The following is an 18,846-nucleotide window of genomic DNA, read 5'->3' on the forward strand; positions in this document are numbered from 1 at the left end:
ATTTCTTATGGGGAAATTCACTTTGATATACAAGTGCTTTGGATTACAAGCACGTTTCCAGAACAAATTATGCTCACAAACCAAAGTTTAACTGAAAGTTTAAAGAGGAAAGAAGCAGGACGCCTGGGGGGCTCAGTCGGTTAAGCCTCCAACTTCAGCTCATGATCTCAGGTCATGATCTCACAGTCTGTGAGTTCGAGCCCCGCGCTGGGCTCTGTGCTGACAGCTCAGAGCCTGGAGCCTACTTCAGATTCTGTGTCTCCCTCTCTCTGCCCCTCCCCTGCTCATGCTCTGTCTCTCTCTGTCTCAAAAATAAATAAAAACATTTAAAAAATACATATAAAGAGGTAAGAAGTTACCATGTGCCTTGGAAGGATAAAAAGGTGAATATTTATTCTGAACACCCCAGTTGATTACTGCACTTTCCCTAGACAAGCTCTGTGTTTAATATAATGTAAAAAAAAAAAAAAAAAAAAACTGTGTTAACGTAGTGAATACAGCCAGAGTTGAGTCTATAACATTGTGCTGTATTGACCAAGGAAACAAAGACAGTGCAAAATCTGGGGCACATGGGTGTCTCAGTCAGTTGAGCATCCGAATCTTGATTTCGACTTAGGTCATGATCTCTTGGTTCATGGGATCAAGCCCTGTGTCAGGCTCTGCAATGCTTGGGATTCTCTCTCTCTCCCTCTCTCTCTGCCCCTCCCCCACTCATGTGCACACATGCTGTCTCTCTTTCTCTCTAAAAATAAATAAATAAACATTAAAAAAATTCGATACACAATCTGGTAAAATGGATCTATAGATGGTGGGAAAATTCCATTTTAATACCTAGCTTTTTGCGGTCTACCTTAATTGGAAAATGTCTCCATTCTCCAGTGCAGAAATAAACAAAACTCAGTCACACCTCAATATTTTCAATATTTTCTCTCAACAAAGCTTTTATAAGTATGAAGTAAAAGTGAGTTTGAATTTATACTCCTTAAGAAATAATCTTAATAACAACATTTACCAACATTTATATAACCCTTACAACATGCTAGGTACTGTGACTTGCATATATTATCTCAATTTTAATCAGTTAATATGTCTGTAATTATTATCCAATTATATTTGAAGTAATAGAAGCTTAACAAAATTAACATGTCCAGGGTCACTTAGTCTACAAATGGCAGAGCTGGCATTTAAATCTGTGTCCACCTGACTCTAAGGCCTATGTGCTTAACTACCACACTAGTCTCCTTTGGGAATGCAGGTTAAGTTCACATGTATGTACTTTAAACTACTGGTCAAGTGGGTCAGATCACCTATCCCCTGGGAGAGAAGAAGACCTGGCCTGCATGATAAGCCTCCCAAACTCTCAATGAAATTGTCTTGGAGCATATGCCTGCAGAGAGGGTTTATATCCTTTTAAGGTCATTTTAAAGGAGGATCAAGCTCTCAAAATTCTCTGCCATTTGTGGAACGTTCACAGATAGCTATGATATTTTTCAAAGAAAAGTAGGAGCGATGGTTTGAAAAAAAGTATTTATAAAATAATACACGTAAAATATTGTCCCAAGAAACAAGTGTTCCAATAAATAAAAAACACCATACAGGATGCATAAAATACAGCAAGAAAAGAAACTAAGAAAGATTTAAGGAAAATATTAACACTTCAATACATGTAATTGTCTTATTTTTTTAAATCTTAGATACAAAACCTAAACTATTATTACTCATAGCAGAACAATTTAAAAGGCATCTTTATACCATAGTTTCTTTATACTAGTTTCCTTATCCTTTGAATGGTAAAGTGAACACAAGGCCAATCTGGTATAGTGTGACTGAGTAATTCAGAAGGTGAAAAACGAAATTCTTTTTTCCCAATTCTTTTGCAATTCTCAATTAATCTGCAACTGCAAGAATTCCTGTGTTCTTGTGACACTTTCATGTTTTCTTTCACTGTAGCTCTATCATACTGCATTGCAATTATATGAGAACATGTCACAGACTTGTCCTCTCCTCCCCCACACAGACAATGAGCCTTGTTGTCTTCATCTTTGTATCCCAGGCCTTGAACATGTAGTTGAAATTCAGTAGACGTTTGTGAAATGAGTGAGTATGGGTAACATGACTGATAATTTTAATACATAGCAGTTTTTTATTTATAGTACCCAATCAGAGTAAACTACCCTGGAGAAACTGAGGAGTTAATCCAAGCATCTTAGTCAAAACTCTTTCGGTTGTAACAGAAATCCACTTAAACCGGGTAATGGAATGTTAAAATGAGGCTGTTTCTGTCTTCGTTTCTTGTGAGGTCATAAAGACTGATGACATCAACAGATAATATCCTAAAGACCGTCTTGCAGGCCATTAGCCTACTGCCTCCAGACTATAAAAGATGGTGATGAAGGAATATTGAAGAATCAAAAGAATTCCTTAAGAGGAAAGTATTAGAGTACTTCTCCCCTCCAGCCCAGAGAGAAAGAGCTTGGGAAGTTAAAAAGACCAAGAAACAGGTTTCTGCCAACTTCATTCAAACCCAAGTGTCGTGTACTTGGAGTAGTATGACAACTGATATGGCCCATCGTTAGCACATGAGACTACATATGAGTCCAACCACATTGCACATTATCATTCTTTTTCAATTAAAAAGGGCCATATTAGTGGTGTTTTCATTTCTTTAAATACTGATGAAATTGAACTTTTTTTTCAAAAGATTACCTACCAGTTTTATTCAGTTTTATGACTTTTATGTCCTTCATACAGTTTTTGACTAAGATTTTTGTTTCATCTGTGATTTTATTAGAAATTGTTTTCCCAGGAATAAGAAAGGGGTCCACTTTCTTTCTTTTCCATGTGTATATCTAGTTTTTCCAACACCATTTATTGAGGGAACTATCTCTTCCCCACTGCATATTTGGCATGCTTGTAAAAACTTAGTTACTTGTGTATGTATGAGCAGTATATGATTAGGTTTGTATCTGGGTTGCCTATTCTGAAGTGTGATGCCTCCAACTTTGCTCATTTTTGTCAAGATTGCTTTCGCTATTGGGAATATTTTGTGGTTCCATACAAATTTTTAAGACTGTTTTATTCTTATTCTGTGAAAAATGCCATTGGAATTTGGATAGGAATCACATTGACTGTGCATATTGCTTCTTTAGTATGGACATTTTGACAATATTAGTTCTTTGAATCCATGAAAATATCTCTCCAGTTATTTGCATCTTCTTCAATTTCTGTATCATCCTTTTATAGTTTTTAGTGAACAGATCTTTCACAGTCTTGGTTAAATTTAATCCTAAGTATTTTATTCTTTCCAGTGCAGTCATAAGTAGGACGGTTTTCTTCATTTCCTTTTCAAGTAGATTATTGTTGTTGTGAAAAAATGTAACTGGTTGTTTATGTTTATTTTGCTGCATCTTTACTGAAATTCTTTATTAGTTCTAATAGGAATTTTTTAATTGCATCCGTAGGGTTTTCTACATATAAAATCCACATCACTTGCAAAAAGAATCTTACGTCTTCTGTTACAGTTTTGATTCCTTTTATTTCTTTTTCTCATATGATTACTCTTGCTAGTATTCCTAGCACTGTGTTGAATAGAAGTGGCAACATTGCCTGTGACTGATATCAGAGAAAAAGTTTTCGGTGTTTCCCCATTGATTCTAATGTTAGCTATGGGTTTTTCATAAACAGCCTTTATTGTGTTGAGAACATTGTCTTCTATATCTATTTTACTGAGAGTTTTTATCATGAATGGATGTTATTAAACTTTGTGAAATGCTTTTTCTGCATCTATTGAGAAGATCATGTGGTTTTTATCTTTCATTCTGCTGATGTGGTGTATCACATTGATTGATTTGCATATGTTAAGCCAACCTTGTATCCCAGGGATAAATATTATTTGGTAATGGTATATAATTTTTTTGATGCGTTGTTGAATTTGATTTGTTAGAATTTTATTGAGGAGTTTTGCATCTATGTTCATCAGAGATATTGGTTTATAGTTTTCCTTACTTTTGGTGTCTTTGTCTGACTTTGGTGTTGGGTGATACTGGCCTCATAAGATGAGTTTGGAAGAATTACCTATGTTTCTATTTTTTGGAAGTTTTAAAGGATTGATATTAATATATCACTGAATGTTTGGTAGAATTCAGTCATCCTGCCATCTGGTCCTGTGCTTTCCCTTATTGGTAGATTTTTTTATTACCACTCCAGTCTTCTTATTTGTCATAGGTCTGTTCAGGCTATCTGTTTCTTCCTGATTCAGTTTTGGTAGATTATAAGTTTCCGAGAATTTATCCACTTCTTCTAGGTTATTCATTCAGTTTATTGGCATATAATTGTTCGCAATAGTCTCTTATGATCCTTTGTTTTTCTGTGGTTTCAGTTGTAATGTCTCTTTTATTTCTGATTTTATTTGAGTCCTCTTTTTTTTCTTGATGAGTTCTAAAGGTTTGTCTATTTTATCTTTTTAAAAAACAGTTCTTAGTTTCACTATTCTTTTCTATTATCTTACAATCTTTATTTCACTTATTTCTGTTCTGATCTTTATTATTTCCTTCCTTCTATTAACTTTGGGCTTAGTTTATTATTCTTTTTCTAGTTGCCTGAGGTATAAAATTAGGTTGTTTAATTGAGATCTTTCTTATTGCTTAACCTAGGCATTTATCATTATGGACTTCCCTCTTAGAACTGCTTTTGAAACAGCCCTTACATTTTGGTATTTTTCATTTTCTTTGTGTCAAGCTATTCTTTTTATTTCTCTTTTGATTTCTTGTTTGATCCATTAGTTGTTCAGTGGCATGTTGTTTAATCTCCACATATTAGTGAAATTCCAATTTTCTTCTTGTAATTGATTTCTAGTTTCATACCACTGTGGTCATAAAAGTTTCTTGATATGATTTCAGTGTTCTTAAATTTATTAAGACTTGTTTTGGAGGATCCTGGGAAGATGGCGGTGTAGGAGGACGCTGGGCTCGCCACGCGTCCTGCTGATCACTTAGATTCCACCTACACCTGCCTAAATAACCCAGAAAACTGCCAGAAGACTAGCAGAAGGGATTCTCCGGAGCCAAGCGCAGACAAGAGGCCCACAGAAGAGGGTAGGAAGGGCGGCAAGGCGGTGCGCGCTACAAGGACTGGCGGGAGGGAGCCTGGGCAGAGCATGGTCCGCTGGCCAAGCAGAGCCCCCGAGTCTGGCTTCCAAAAGCGGAGGGGCCTGATGGAGTGTGTTCGGACAGCGAGCAGGACTTGACATCTGGAAGGTTATAAGCTAACAGCTCTGCTCAGAGAACGGGAGGGCTGGAGGACGACGGGAGGGAGAGTTGTTGAGCCCCGGATGACAGAGCTCAGCTTGGTGGGGAACAAAGGCGCTTGCCAGCGCCATTGCCCTCGCCCATCCCCCAGCCAAAATCGCAAAGGGAACCAGTTCTTGCCAGGGAACATGCTTGCACCACACAAACATCCAACACTGTGCTTCTGCAGATCCATCCCTCCGGCGGGTCTGACTCACTCCTGGTGCCGCAGGGCCCCTCCCGAAGCAGATCTCCAAAAGAAAAGCGAGCTGAGCCTACCCCTCCTGCCCCCGTGCACCTTGCCAATCCACCACAGCTAATACGCCAGAACCCCAGCACCACAAGTCTGGCAGTGTGCAAGTAGCCCAGACGGGCCACACCACCCCACAGTGAATCCCGCCCCTAGGAGAGGGAAAGAGAAGGCACACACCAGTCTGACTGTGGCCCCAGTGGTGGGCTGGGGGCAGACATCAGGTCTGACTGCGGCCCCGCCCACCAACACAAGTTATTCAAGACAGCACAGGGGAAGTGCCCTACAGTCCCGCACCACTCCAGGGACTATCCAAGATGACGAATCGGAAGAATTCCCCTCAGAAGAATGTCCAGAAAATAACAACAGCTAATGAGCTGATCAAAAACGATTTAAACAATATAAGAGAAAGTGAATTTAGAATAATAGTAATAAAATTAATCACTGGTCTTGAAAACAGTATAAAGGACAGCAGAGAATCTGTTGCTACAGAGATCAAGGGACTCAGGAACAGCCAGGAGGAGCTAAAAAATGCTATCAATGAGCTGCAAAATAAAATGGAGACAACTACGGCTCGGATTGAAGAGGCAGAGGAGAGAATAGGTGAACTAGAAGATAAAATTATGGAAAAAGAAGAAGCTGAGAAAAAGAGAGATAAAAAAATCCAGGAGTATGAGGGGAAAATTAGAGAACTAAGTGATGCACTAAAGAGAAATAATATATGCATAATTTGTATTCCAGAGGAGGAAGAGAGAGGGAAAGGTGCTGAAGGTGTACTTGAAGAAATAATAGCTGAGAACTTCCCTGATCTGGGGAAGGAAAAAGACATTGAAATCCAAGAGGCACAGAGAACACCCTTCAGATGTAACTTGAATCAATCTTCTGCACAACATGTCATAGTGAAACTGGCAAAATACAAGGATAAAGAGAAAATTCTGAAAGCAGCTAGAGATAAACGTGCTCTAACATATAAAGGGAGACCTATAAGACTCGTGACCGATCTCTCTACTGAAACTTGGCAGGCCAGAAAGGAATGGCAGGAGATCTTCAATGTGATGAACAGAAAACCTATGCAGCCGAGAATCCTTTATCCAGCAAGTCTGTCATTTAGAATAGAAGGAGAGATAAAGGGCTTCCCAAACAAACAAAAACTGAAGGAATTCGTCACCACTAAACCAGCCCTACAGAAGATCCTAAGGGGGATCCTGTGAGACAAAGTACCAGAGACACTGCTACAAGCATGAAACCTACGGACATCACAATGACTCTAAACCCGTATCTTTCTATAATAACACTGAATGTAAATGGACTAAATGTGCCAACCAAAAGACATAGGGTATCAGAATGTATAAAAAAACAAGACCCATCTATTTGCTTTCTACAAGAGACTCATTTTAGACCTGAGGACACCTTCAGATTGAGAGTGAGGGGATGGAGAACTATTTATCATGCCACTGGAAGTCAAAAGAAAGATGGAGTAGCCATACTTATATCAGACAAACTAGACTTTACATTAAAGGCTGTAACAAGAGATGAAGAAGGGCATTATATAATAATCACAGGGTCTATCCATCAGGAAGAGGTAACAATTATAAATGTCTATGCGCCGCATACAGGAGCCCCCAAATATATAAAACAATTACAAACATAAGCAACCTTATTGATAAGAACGTGGTAATTGCAGGGGACTTTAACACTCCACTTACAGAAATGGATAGATCATCTAGACACATGGCCAATAAAGAAACATGGGCCCTGAATGACACATTGGATCAGATGGACTTGACAGATATATTTAGAACTCTACATCCCACAGCAACAGAATATACTTTCTTCTCGAGTGCACATGGAACATTCTCCAAGATAGATCACATACTGAGTCACAAAACAGCCCTTCATAAGTATACAAGAATTGAGATCACACCATGCATACTTTCAGACCACAATGCTATGAAGCTTGAAATCAACCACAGGAAAAAGTCTGGAAAACGTCCAAAAGCATGGAGGTTAAAGAACACCCTACTAAGGAATGAATGGGTCAACCAGGCAATTAGAGAAGAAATTAAAAAAATATATGGAAACAAACGAAAATGAAAATACAACAATCCAAACACTTTGGGATGCAGCGAAGGCAGTCCTGAGAGGAAAATACATTGCAATCCAGGCCTAGCTCAAGAAACAAGAAAAATCCCAAATACAAAATCTAACAGCACACCTAAAGGAAATAGAAGCAGAACAGCAAAGACACCCCAAACCCAGCAGAAGAAGAGAAATAATAAAGATCAGAGCAGAAATAAACAATGTAGAATCTAAAAAAACGGTAGAGCAGATCAATGAAACCAAGAGTTGGTTTTTGAAAACCTCTAGCCAGGCTTCTCAAAAAGAAAAGGGAGATGACCCAAATAGATAACATCATAAATGAAAATGGAATTATTACAACCGATCCCTCAGAGATACAAGCAATTATCAGGGAATACTATGAAAAATTATATGCCAACAAACTGGACAACCTGGAAGAAATGGACAAATTCCTAAGCACCCACACGCTTCCAAAACTCAATCAGGAGGAAATAGAAAGCTTGAACAGACCCATAACCAGCGAAGAAATTGAATCAGTCATCGAAAATCTCCCAACAAATAAGAGTCCAGAACCAGATGGCTTCCTAGGGGAGTTCTACCAGACGTTTAAAGCAGAGATAATACCTATCCTTCTCAAGCTATTCCAAAAAATAGAAAGGGAAGGAAAACTTCCAGACTCATTCTATGAAGGCAGTATTACTTTGATTCCTACACCAGACAGAGACCCAGTAAAAAAAGAGAACTACAGGCCAATATCCCTGATGAACATGGATGCAAAAATTCTCAATAAGATACTAGCAAATCGAATTCAACAGCATATAAAAAGAATTATTCACCATGATCAAGTGGGATTCAATCCTGAGCTGCAGGGCTGGTTCAACATTCGAAAATCAATCAACGTGATACATCACATTAATAAAAGAAAAGATAAGAACCATATGATCCTGTCAATTGATGCAGAAAAGGCCTTTGACAAAATCCAGCACCCTTTCTTAATAAAAACCCTCGAGAAAGTCGGGATAGAAGGAACATACTTAAAGATCATAAAAGCCATTTATGAAAAGTCCACAGCTAACATCATCCTCAATGGGGAAAAACTGAGAGCTTTTTCCCTGAGATCAGGAACACGACAGGGATGTCCACTCTCACCGCTGTTGTTTAACATAGTGTTGGAAATTCTAGCATCAGCAATCAGACAACAAAAGGAAAGCAAAGGCATCAAAATTGGCAAAGATGAAGTTAAGCTTTCACTTTTTGCAGATGACATGATATCATACATGGAAAATCCGATAGACTCCACCAGAAGTCTGCTAGAACTGATACATGAATTTAGCAAAGTTGCAGGATACAAAATCAATGTACAGAAATCAGTTGCATTCTTATACACTAATAATGAAGCAACAGAAAGACAAATAAAGAAACTGATCCCATTCACAATTGCACCAAGAAGCATAAAATACCTAGGGATAAATCTAACCAAAGATGTAAAAGATCTGTATGCTGAAAACTATGGAAAGCTTATGAAGGAAATTGAAGAAGATATAAAGAAATGGAAAAACATTCCCTGCTCATGGATTGGAAGAATAAATATTGTCAAAATGTCAATACTACCCAAAGCTCTCTACACATTCAATGCAATCCCAATCAAAATTGCACCAGCATTCTTCTCGAAACTAGAACAAGCAATCCTAAAATTCATATGGAACCACAAAAGGCCCCGAATAGCCAAAGTAATTTTGAAGAAGACCAAAGCAGGAGGCATCACAATCCCAGACTTTGGCCTCTCCTACAAAGCTGTAATCATCAAGACAGCATGGTATTGGCACAAAAACAGACACATAGACCAATGGAATAGAATAGAAACCCCAGAACTAGACCCACAAACGTATGGCCAACTAATCTTTGACAAAGCAGGAAAGAACACCCAATGGAAAAAAGACAGTCTCTTTAACAAATGGTGCTGGGAGAACTGGACAGCAACATGCAGAAGATTGAAACTAGACCACTTTCTCACACCATTCACAAAAATAAACTCAAAATGGATAAAGGACCTGAATGTGAGACAGGAAACCATCAAAACCCTAGAGGAGAAAGCAGGAAAAGACCTCTCTGACCTCAGCCGTAGCAATTTCTTACTTGACACATCCCCAAAGGCAAGGGAATTAAAAGCAAAAATGAACTACTAGGACCTTATGAAGATGAAAAGCTTCTGCACAGCAAAGGAAGCAACCAACAAAACTAAAAGGCAACCAACGGACTGGGAAAAGATATTTGCAAATGACATATCGGACAAAGGGCTAGTATCCAAAATCTATAAAGAGCTCACCAAACTCCACACCCGAAAAACAAATAACCCAGTGAAGAAATGGGCAGAAAACATGAATAGACACTTCTCTAAAGAAGACATCCGGATGGCCGACAGGCACATGAAAAGATGCTCAACGTCACTCCTCATCAGGGAAATACAAATCAAAACCACACTCAGGGGGCGCCTGGGTGGCTCAGTCGGTTGGGTGTCCGACTTCAGCTCAGGTCATGATCTCACAATCCGTGATTTCGAGCCCCATATCAGGCTCTGTGCTGCCAGCTCAGAGCCTGGAGACATCTTTGGATTCTGTGTCTCCCTCTCTCTGCCCCTCCCCTGCTTATGCTCTGTCTCTCTCTGTCTCAAAAATAAATAAAAACATTTAAAAAAAAAAACACCACACTCAGATATCACCTCATGCCAGTCAGAGTGGCCAAAATGAACAAATCAGGAGACTATAGACGCTGGAGAGAATGTGGAGAAATGGGAACCCTCTTGCACTGTTGGTGGGAATGCAAATTGGTGCAGCCACTCTGGAAAACGGTGTGGAGGTTCCTCAAAGAATTAAAAATAGACCTACCCTATGACCCAGCAATAACACTGCTAGGAATTTACCCAAGGGATACAGGAGTACTGATGCATAGGGGCACTTGTACCCCAATGTTTATAGCAGCACTCTCAACAATAGCCAAATTATGGAAAGAGCCTAAATGTCCATCAACTGATGAATGGATAAAGAAATTGTGGTTTATATACACAATGGAATACTACGTGGCAATGAGAAAGAATGAAATATGACCCTTTGTAGCAACATGGATGGAACTGGAGAGTGTGATGCTAAGTGAAATAAGCCATACAGAGAAAGACAGATACCGTATATTTTCACTCTTCTGTGGATCCTGAGAAACTTAACAGAAACCCATGGGGGAGGGGAAGGAAAAAAAAAAAAAGGGAGGTTAGAGTGGGAGAGAGCCAAAGCATAAGAGACTCTTAAAAACTGAGAACAATCTGAGGGTTGATGGGGGGGTGGGAGGGAGGGGAGGGTAGGTGATGGGTATTGAAGAGGGCACCTTTTGGGATGAGCACTGGGTGTTGTATGGAAACCAATTTTACAGTAAACTTCATATATTGAAAAAAAAAAAAAAAAGACTTGTTTTGTGACCTGACATATGATATATCCTGGAGACTGCTCCACATGCATTTAAGAAGAATGCGTATTCTGTTGCTTTTGGATGGAATATTCTAGAGATGTCTGTTAAGTCCATCTAGTCTAATGTGTCATTTAAAGTCAATGATTTGTATTGATTTTCCGTTTGAATGATGTATCCATTGATGCAAGTTGGGTATTAAAGTCCCCTCTGTTATTGTATTGCTGTCCATTTTCCCCTTTAGGTCTGTTACTATTTGCTTTGTATATTGGGTGCTCCAATATTAAGTACATAAATATTTACAAATGTTATATCCTCTTGTTGAAATGACCCCTTTATCATTATAGAATGACCTTTGTCTCTTTGTTACATTCTTTGTCTTAAAGTCTATGTTGTCTGATATAAATAAAGCTACCCCAGCTTTCTTTTCATTTTTATTTACATGGAATATCTTTTTCTATCCCTTCATTTTCAGTCTGTGTGTGTCCTTACATGTGAAGTGAGTCTCTTGTAGGTAATATATAGATAGGTCTTATTTGTTTGTTTATCCACTTAGCCACTCTGTCTTTTGATTGGAGAATTTTATTACACTTACATTTATAGGTAATTATTGAAACTTATGTGCTTATTGCCATTTTTAAAATTGTTATCTGGCTGTTGTGTAATTTCTTTTTTCCTTTCTTCTTCTCTTGTGATACAATGATTTTTTTTGTAATGATATGCCTAGATATTTCTTTATATCTATTGTTTACTATAAGTGTTTGCTTTGTTATTAGTTTGAGGCTTACATAAAAAAACTTACATTTATAACAGCCTGTTTTAGATTGAAAACAACTTAAGTTCAAACACATTTTAAAACGTTACGTGATTATTCCTCCTCCATGTTTTATGTTTTTGATGTCACAGTTTCTTTTTACCTTATGTATTCCGTTAACAAATTCTTGATTATAGTTTTTAATACTTTTGTCTTTTCACCTACATACCAGATTTGTAAGTCATTAAGTCACCACTCTACAACATCAGAATATTCTGAATTTTGCTGTATATTTACCTTTACTAGTGAGGTATATACTTCCATATGTTTTCCTATTACTAGTTAACATCCTTTGGTTTCAGTTTAAAGAAGTCCCTTTAAAAAAAAAAAAAAAAAAGAAGTCCCTTTAGGGGCACCTGGATGGCTCATTCAGTTGAGCGTCCAACTCTTGATTTCAGCTCAGGTCATGATCCACGGGTTGTGGGATCGAGCCCCATATCTGACTCCATGCCAAGTGTAAAGTCTGTTTCAAATTCTCTCTCTCCCTCTTCTCCTCTCCCCCACTCATGCTCTCTCTCTCTCAAAAAAAAAAAAGTTCCCTTTAACATTCTTTGTAAGCCAGTGATGAACTCCTTTTGCTTTTCCTTGTCTGGAAAACTCTATCTCTTTTACAATACTAAAGGACAACTTTAGAGTGGTCTTGTTTGGCAGAGGTTTTTTTCTTTCAGCATTTGAAATATATCATTCCACTCCCTTCTGACTTTCAGAGTTTCTGCTGAAAAATCTGCTAACAATCTTATGGGGGTTCCCTTGTGCATAATAACTTGTTTTTCTCTTGCTGCTTTAAGAGCCTCTCTTTGTCTTTAACTTTTGACAATTTAATTATAATGTGTCTTGATATGGGTCTCTTTGGAGTTATTTTATTTGGAACTCTCTGGGCTTCCTTGATCTAGATGACTGTTTTCTTCCCCAAGTTAGGGAAGTTTTTAGCTATTATTTCTTCCAAGTAAGTTTTCTGACCCTTTCTCAGTTCTCCTTCAGGGTCCCCTATAATGCAAATATATGATCTGCTTGAGGTTGCCTCATAAGTCTTTTAAGCTATCTTTATTCTTTTTGTTTCTTCCTCTTTTCCTTCTCCTCTTCTCCCCTCTTCTCCTTCTTTCCCTCCTCCTCCATGTTCTTCGTCTTTCTCTTCTTTACTGCTCTTATTGGATGATTCCACTGTCTTGTTTTCACATTTGCTGATCCTTTCCTCCATGTCCTATAGTGCTTCTATTGAACGCTTCTTTTTTTAAGAATTTGTTTTAATGCTTATTTTTGAGAGAGAGAGAGAGAGAGAGAGAGAGAATGAGGGAGGAGCAGAAAGAGGGAGACACAGAATTGGAAGCAGGCCCCAGGCTCTGTCTGAGCTGTCAGCACAGAGCCTGATGTGGGGCTCGAACTTATGAACCGTGAGACCATGACCTGAGCCAAAGTTGGATGCTTAACCAACTAAGCCACCCAGGCGCCCTTTTATTGAACTCTTCTATTGTATTTTTCAGTTCCATTATTATATTCTTTGCTCTGTAATTTTTGTTTTGTACTTTCTTATATTTTCTATCTCTCTGTTGAAATTCTCACTTTGTTCTTGCATTGTTCTCCTGACCTCAGTGAACACCTTTATGACTTACTTTGAATTCTTTATCAAGTAAACCACTTACTTCTATTTTGCTAAAAAAATTTTCTGAGGTTTTAACTTGTTCTGTAATTTGGAACATATTCTTATGTTGTTTTCATTTTCGTGGACTCTGTGTTGGTTTCAATGCATTCAATAAAACAGCCACTTTCCCAGTCTTGAAGGAGTGGCCTTTCCTGGCCCTACCTCTTGGTTTCTCTCAAACCTTTGTGATTTGTTAAAATAGGCTACTTTGTTTAAGAACAAAGTGGTTTCCAGTAGTTGAGGGTATGTCAAGAACTGTCCGTTTCCCAAAGGGAAGGATCTCAGTCAACATTTAGATTCAAGCTGAGTGGAAGCAAGACCCTCAGACAGCAACTTTGAAAATATGCAAATAAACCTCTTTCAGGAGAAAATTAGGAGATGGAAATTTCTGTCTGTTCTCTCTGCCTTCAGCCCTGGGGCAATAGTCTATTAAGAACTATTTCTTTGTTTGCTACTGTCCTACTGAACCCATGAACACAAGCCCTGCTAGCTACCAGAACCATGCTATCAAGGGATGTGTCCTCTGGATAGTGGCCACAAAAGTCTGTGCTCTGGCCTTCTCTTTTGTAGAACATTTTTAGATATGGGAACATGGTTTCAACATAGAACCCATCAGTGATAAGTTCATGTAATCACTAATCTCAAGAATGTAAAGAATTTATATGACACCAGGCAAGACTGTCAAGGCTTGGTTATAAAATAAAAGTAATCCAAATTCCTTTTAATTTTATTACTTTCAACAATTATAGTTTGTGTTACTGTGTGCAATGAAATTAGTCTTAATTTTTGTTTCATTTTTAATGTTCTTATGTAGATAAATTTACATATGATATAGGAAAAGGAATTTACCAGACAGTATGTCCTAATTTTTGCTTCAGAACTCATTTAGTTGTTAGTTTTTTTAATGTTTTCTATTCTACAGGAAAGACTTAAAATGGATCGAATTTCCTTCAACAACATCTTTGATCAAGTCAAGCTTAAAAGCTATTTTGTTTTACATTGGTAATGTGTGGCTCCACAGAGCCTTAGTTCATAAATACACTAGTTCTTTATTTCAGATACTTGCCACTTAGCTCTTTACACAAAAACTATAGAAATATTTAAAAACTAATCACTTGTGTTTTGCACCTATAACTTGTCTAAGTAATAATATGAGATTTAGTTCTTAAAGACACAGATATAATACCTAGTAAGCAGTAATAGAAAGAAATAATTTCCCAAGCCAAAATAAAGGAATAATACTGTATTTTCCTTGGGAAACAAATGTGATATGGATCACTATTATATGTTACACATAAAATCTTGATGTTCTTGGATATACTAAATTTAGTTCAAACTTGGTGAAACCTAAGGATGCTAGAGGTGGCCTACTTACATGCATATAGCACTTCATACTTAACAAAGTGCATTTATAGGCACTTGAACTCTCTAACCTCTCTGTGAGATTATTTATAATTATGTATGTTATATTAACATTACTTGGAGAAGAAAGTTAATTGTACTTTAGAACATTGTGAAGAAGTCCTTAATGCTTCATTTTGCCAATTTAAAACAAATCACATATAGAGAAGGGGGAAGATGATTCTGTATGTAGCTAAGTAGACAGATGTAACTTGTTTGACGTCTAATATGTAAACAAACCAATGACTGGCCCTGCAAATGGTAGGACTGAAGGGACCTGGAGAAGTATATGTATAGGATCTGAAAAAAATCTGGGAAGCATGATAAGAAAACATATGCAATAAAGCAGTAAGGACATACTCATGGGTGTGCAGTACTTGGTTTGAAATAACTGTATCATTTTCCTATATTACTGAAACAAAATTGTATTTGTTTTATTTCTTATTTTCTCAGATCACATGTATTTTGCATGACTACTTGTGTTTTCTCTTTCCTTTGTTTCCCCTTACACTTCAACACTAGATGAAACTCTCCAAGAGCAATTCTAGTTTAACTTAGATATAAATGGATCTCTGAGTAATGCTTTTTTTGTGTGTTTCTCTAGTTTATTCACTAATTGTATTAATATATGCATGAAGTTTAATTTTGCCAAATTATGGGGATTATTTGCATCTCAGAAAGACTACTAATACTAAAGTAAAAACTACAAAGGTGGATAAAGATAACCATACTTACTTGCATAAGTGTCTCCCTTTTAAACATTCCTAAAATAAATAGGGGATAGTTGTGGAATTGAATTTTTTCCGATGTAAGTGGAGTAAGACTGGAATATTTTATCACTAGTGAAATTTCTGAAGACTAGTAAGAACAGATGAGACATTTTCTTATGGTTTTATCAAATAGGATTATTTTTGGTTTTTCAAATGATCTTCTCAAGCTTTTAGGGATATGAGAACAGAGGATATATGAAAACTATAATCAGGGAAAATTAATATTTTCACCTAAAATAAATTATGGATTAGGGGACTATAGGAGAAAAAAGCTAATAAATATAGTCATTTTAAGATTACTTATCATATCCTGGTGGAATTTTTCATTTTTGTAGAATTTTCTGCAATTTTTTTTGACTCTGTCACTCCTAAAATTTCCTTGCTTTGTGTTTTTTATTTAGTTCTTACTTTTTTGTCTTTTGCTATTATTCCCAGCTTAAGATTTTTGCCTGATATTAATGTATATGACCTTCTATTGATTAATTTTACAACCAAAGTTAAGTATTCTCAAAAGTAAGGTTTTTATTGTAGGTACAATAGACATGAAGTAGAGATCCTTATATTATTAATATTATATCTGTTCATACAGACTAGGAATTATGTATTATATAAATATGTATTTAAGGATGATTCAAAATGGAGCAAGTTTTATTTTTTTTATTATCCCTCTCAGGGAATATTTGTATTGGTTTTTTATTTATCTTGTTTCTTTATACAAATGAAGGCAAATACAATATACTTTTACATTCTCCCTTTTATACTAAAGGTATATATCAGTCAAATAATATACTCTGCTCTACACATTGCCTTCATCACTTAATGATATGACCTATAGATCTCTTCTTATCAGTATAGGGATCTTCCTCATTTCTTCTTACAACTGCATGGTGTTCCATCAAATCGGGTGCCTTAGTTTATTTAACTAGTACTTGACTGCTATTAAATACATGGGCTATTTATAATCCCTAAATTTTATAAATTACACCACAATCAATAAACTTGTACATGTGTTCTTTCATACTGTGGAGGAGACTGTGTACGACATAGTCTCAGAAGAGTGATTGCTGGGTCAAAGAGAAAATATGTCTGTATTTTTGTAGATATTGCCAGATGTCCCTCCATAAGGGGTTGTTTGCTTTTGAGCAGGTTTTAAAGGAAATAAATTATATGCTTTATTACCTTTCTTGCCCATTCTAACGCCAACTTAATCTAAACCTGGTTCCACTCAAAATTCTAAAATGCTAGTTCCTTCCTAACTCATTCTTTACTCTGCCAGAGATAAATGCCTACTTGCCTCTAGCATTTCAGGCTGATATTAATATCTTTTAACGTCTAATGTAAAAAATCAATCCAGGTGACTTTCCTTAACTCTTCAGAGCTGTATCATCAACATTACTATCTGTAGATCCAATTAGTCTACCTGGTAATTGGTAATAACAATCAGGCCAGAATCTAGTACAAACCTCAGATTACTTGTTTTCTCTGTTCTGTGTTAAGATATCCTTAATAACTAGCTTGTTCTTTTAGGCTGATTGAACTGCTGATTAAAATACAATTCTCCTTTTCTTTAAAACATGGCAAGATTTCCTTGTTATCTTCATGTATCTTCATGCTGGTTGCAGGGGAAACTTACCAAATCTTTCCTTATTTGGATTTGTTGGCAATAGATGGAAAAGGTGGACCCTGACATGCAGAAGCCCAAGCCTCCTATTGCATTAAACTAGAGGGTCATGGACAGCCCCAGACCCTAAAGCAAAAGACCTAGGCCTGTGTCTTAAATGATAGCTTAGAGCTATAGCTTAGAGTCATACAACTTCCTGCACTTAATTATCCCATCTGTAAATTGTGGAAAATCTTACTTATCTCACAGAATGGTTTGTGACAGTGAAATGAAAGAGATAATGTAAGTGAATGAGTTTTATCAATTCTAAAGCCCTGTTAAGTAAAAATGGGATGGTATATTTATTTCCTCTAACTGAGGCAAGCTATAACAATATCCTAACCTCTTCTGTCTCATCCATCCATCCATGGCTCTTTCCATGTTTAGGGCACATTGCTAGAAGAAAATTATGCTTTTTTTTAAAGAAACAAAAACAGAATATTTAGGAAAATACTTTATTTTCTCTTTTAGCGATAGACTTCAATATGATGAAAATTTTAAAGAACCCAAGAGCATACACAATGCCCACATTCAAGGAAGAATCAAGTGTATCAAGACTAACAACAAAGGTTTGGAGCATAATAATTATAAAAAATGTTCTTACTTTTTTTTTAATGTTTATTTTTGAAAGAGAGACAGAGAGAGAAAGGGAGCACAAGCAGGGAAGGGGCAGAGAGTGTGGGAGACACAGAATCCGAAGCAGGCTTCAGCCTCTGAGCTGTCAGCACAGAGCCCGACATGGAGATGGAACTCACAAACCATGAGATCATGACCTGAGCTGAAGTCAGACGCCCAACCTACTGAACCACCCAGGCGCCCCCCCAAAATGTTCTGACTTCTTTAATTTGCTTAGTTTAACAGCTTCATATAGACAGTGTTCATTGTTACACTCCTGATATATATTTTAGAAAAATTTAGTGATCAAAGTGATTTACCAGAGAGGTTAATCTTAATGTTAAAATGTTTTATTGTTTTTTAAAAATATCCTCTGCGTGCCTGGGTGGCTCAATTGGTTAAGCATCTGACTCTTGATTTCAGCTCAGGTCATGATCTTACAGTTTAAGGGATTGAGCCCTGTGTTTGGCTCTGTGCTGACAGGGCGGAACCTGCTTGGGATTCTCTCTCTCCCTCTCTCTCTGCGCCTCCCCTGCCTCTCTCTCCCTTTCTCTCAAAATAAATAAATAAACTTTAAAAATTTTTTAAAATAAAATATCCTCATCTCTAATAAACAAAAAACCACATAAAATTCATTTTTTCCCACACTTCTGGCACTGCTTTTCCTTGGGTTGATATACAAACATTGATCTCAACTATATCTCAGTAAGTTCTAGTCAAAATTGCAGGGAAAATGTCACAAGAGTTTTCATCAAACTCCTCTGAAGCCATGGCTCTGGAATAACTGGCTATATGTGTGTAGTGTTACTGATAAGTTGTGGGTACTTAGTTTTTGCACGTTTCTGGTGGTTCCTCCCTAATAGAGACCCTCAGGGACTTG

General features: G+C 37.1%; 1 protein-coding gene across 5 annotated transcripts in view; it reads left to right on the forward strand.

The window, feature by feature from the left end:
- FAM227B (family with sequence similarity 227 member B) overlaps positions 1-18,846 on the forward strand; it is a 208,475-nt gene that overhangs the window by 143,963 nt on the left and 45,666 nt on the right. For all 5 annotated transcript variants that reach the window (XM_042942084.1, XM_042942082.1, XM_042942080.1 and 2 more), the window contains one exon: positions 17,823-17,920. In XM_042942084.1, coding sequence (XP_042798018.1) covers positions 17,823-17,920 — 98 coding nt within the window. The remainder of the gene's footprint in view (positions 1-17,822; positions 17,921-18,846) is intronic.

Source organism: Panthera leo, chromosome B3 (assembly GCF_018350215.1).
Source record: "Panthera leo isolate Ple1 chromosome B3, P.leo_Ple1_pat1.1, whole genome shotgun sequence".
NCBI lineage: Eukaryota > Metazoa > Chordata > Mammalia > Carnivora > Felidae > Panthera > Panthera leo.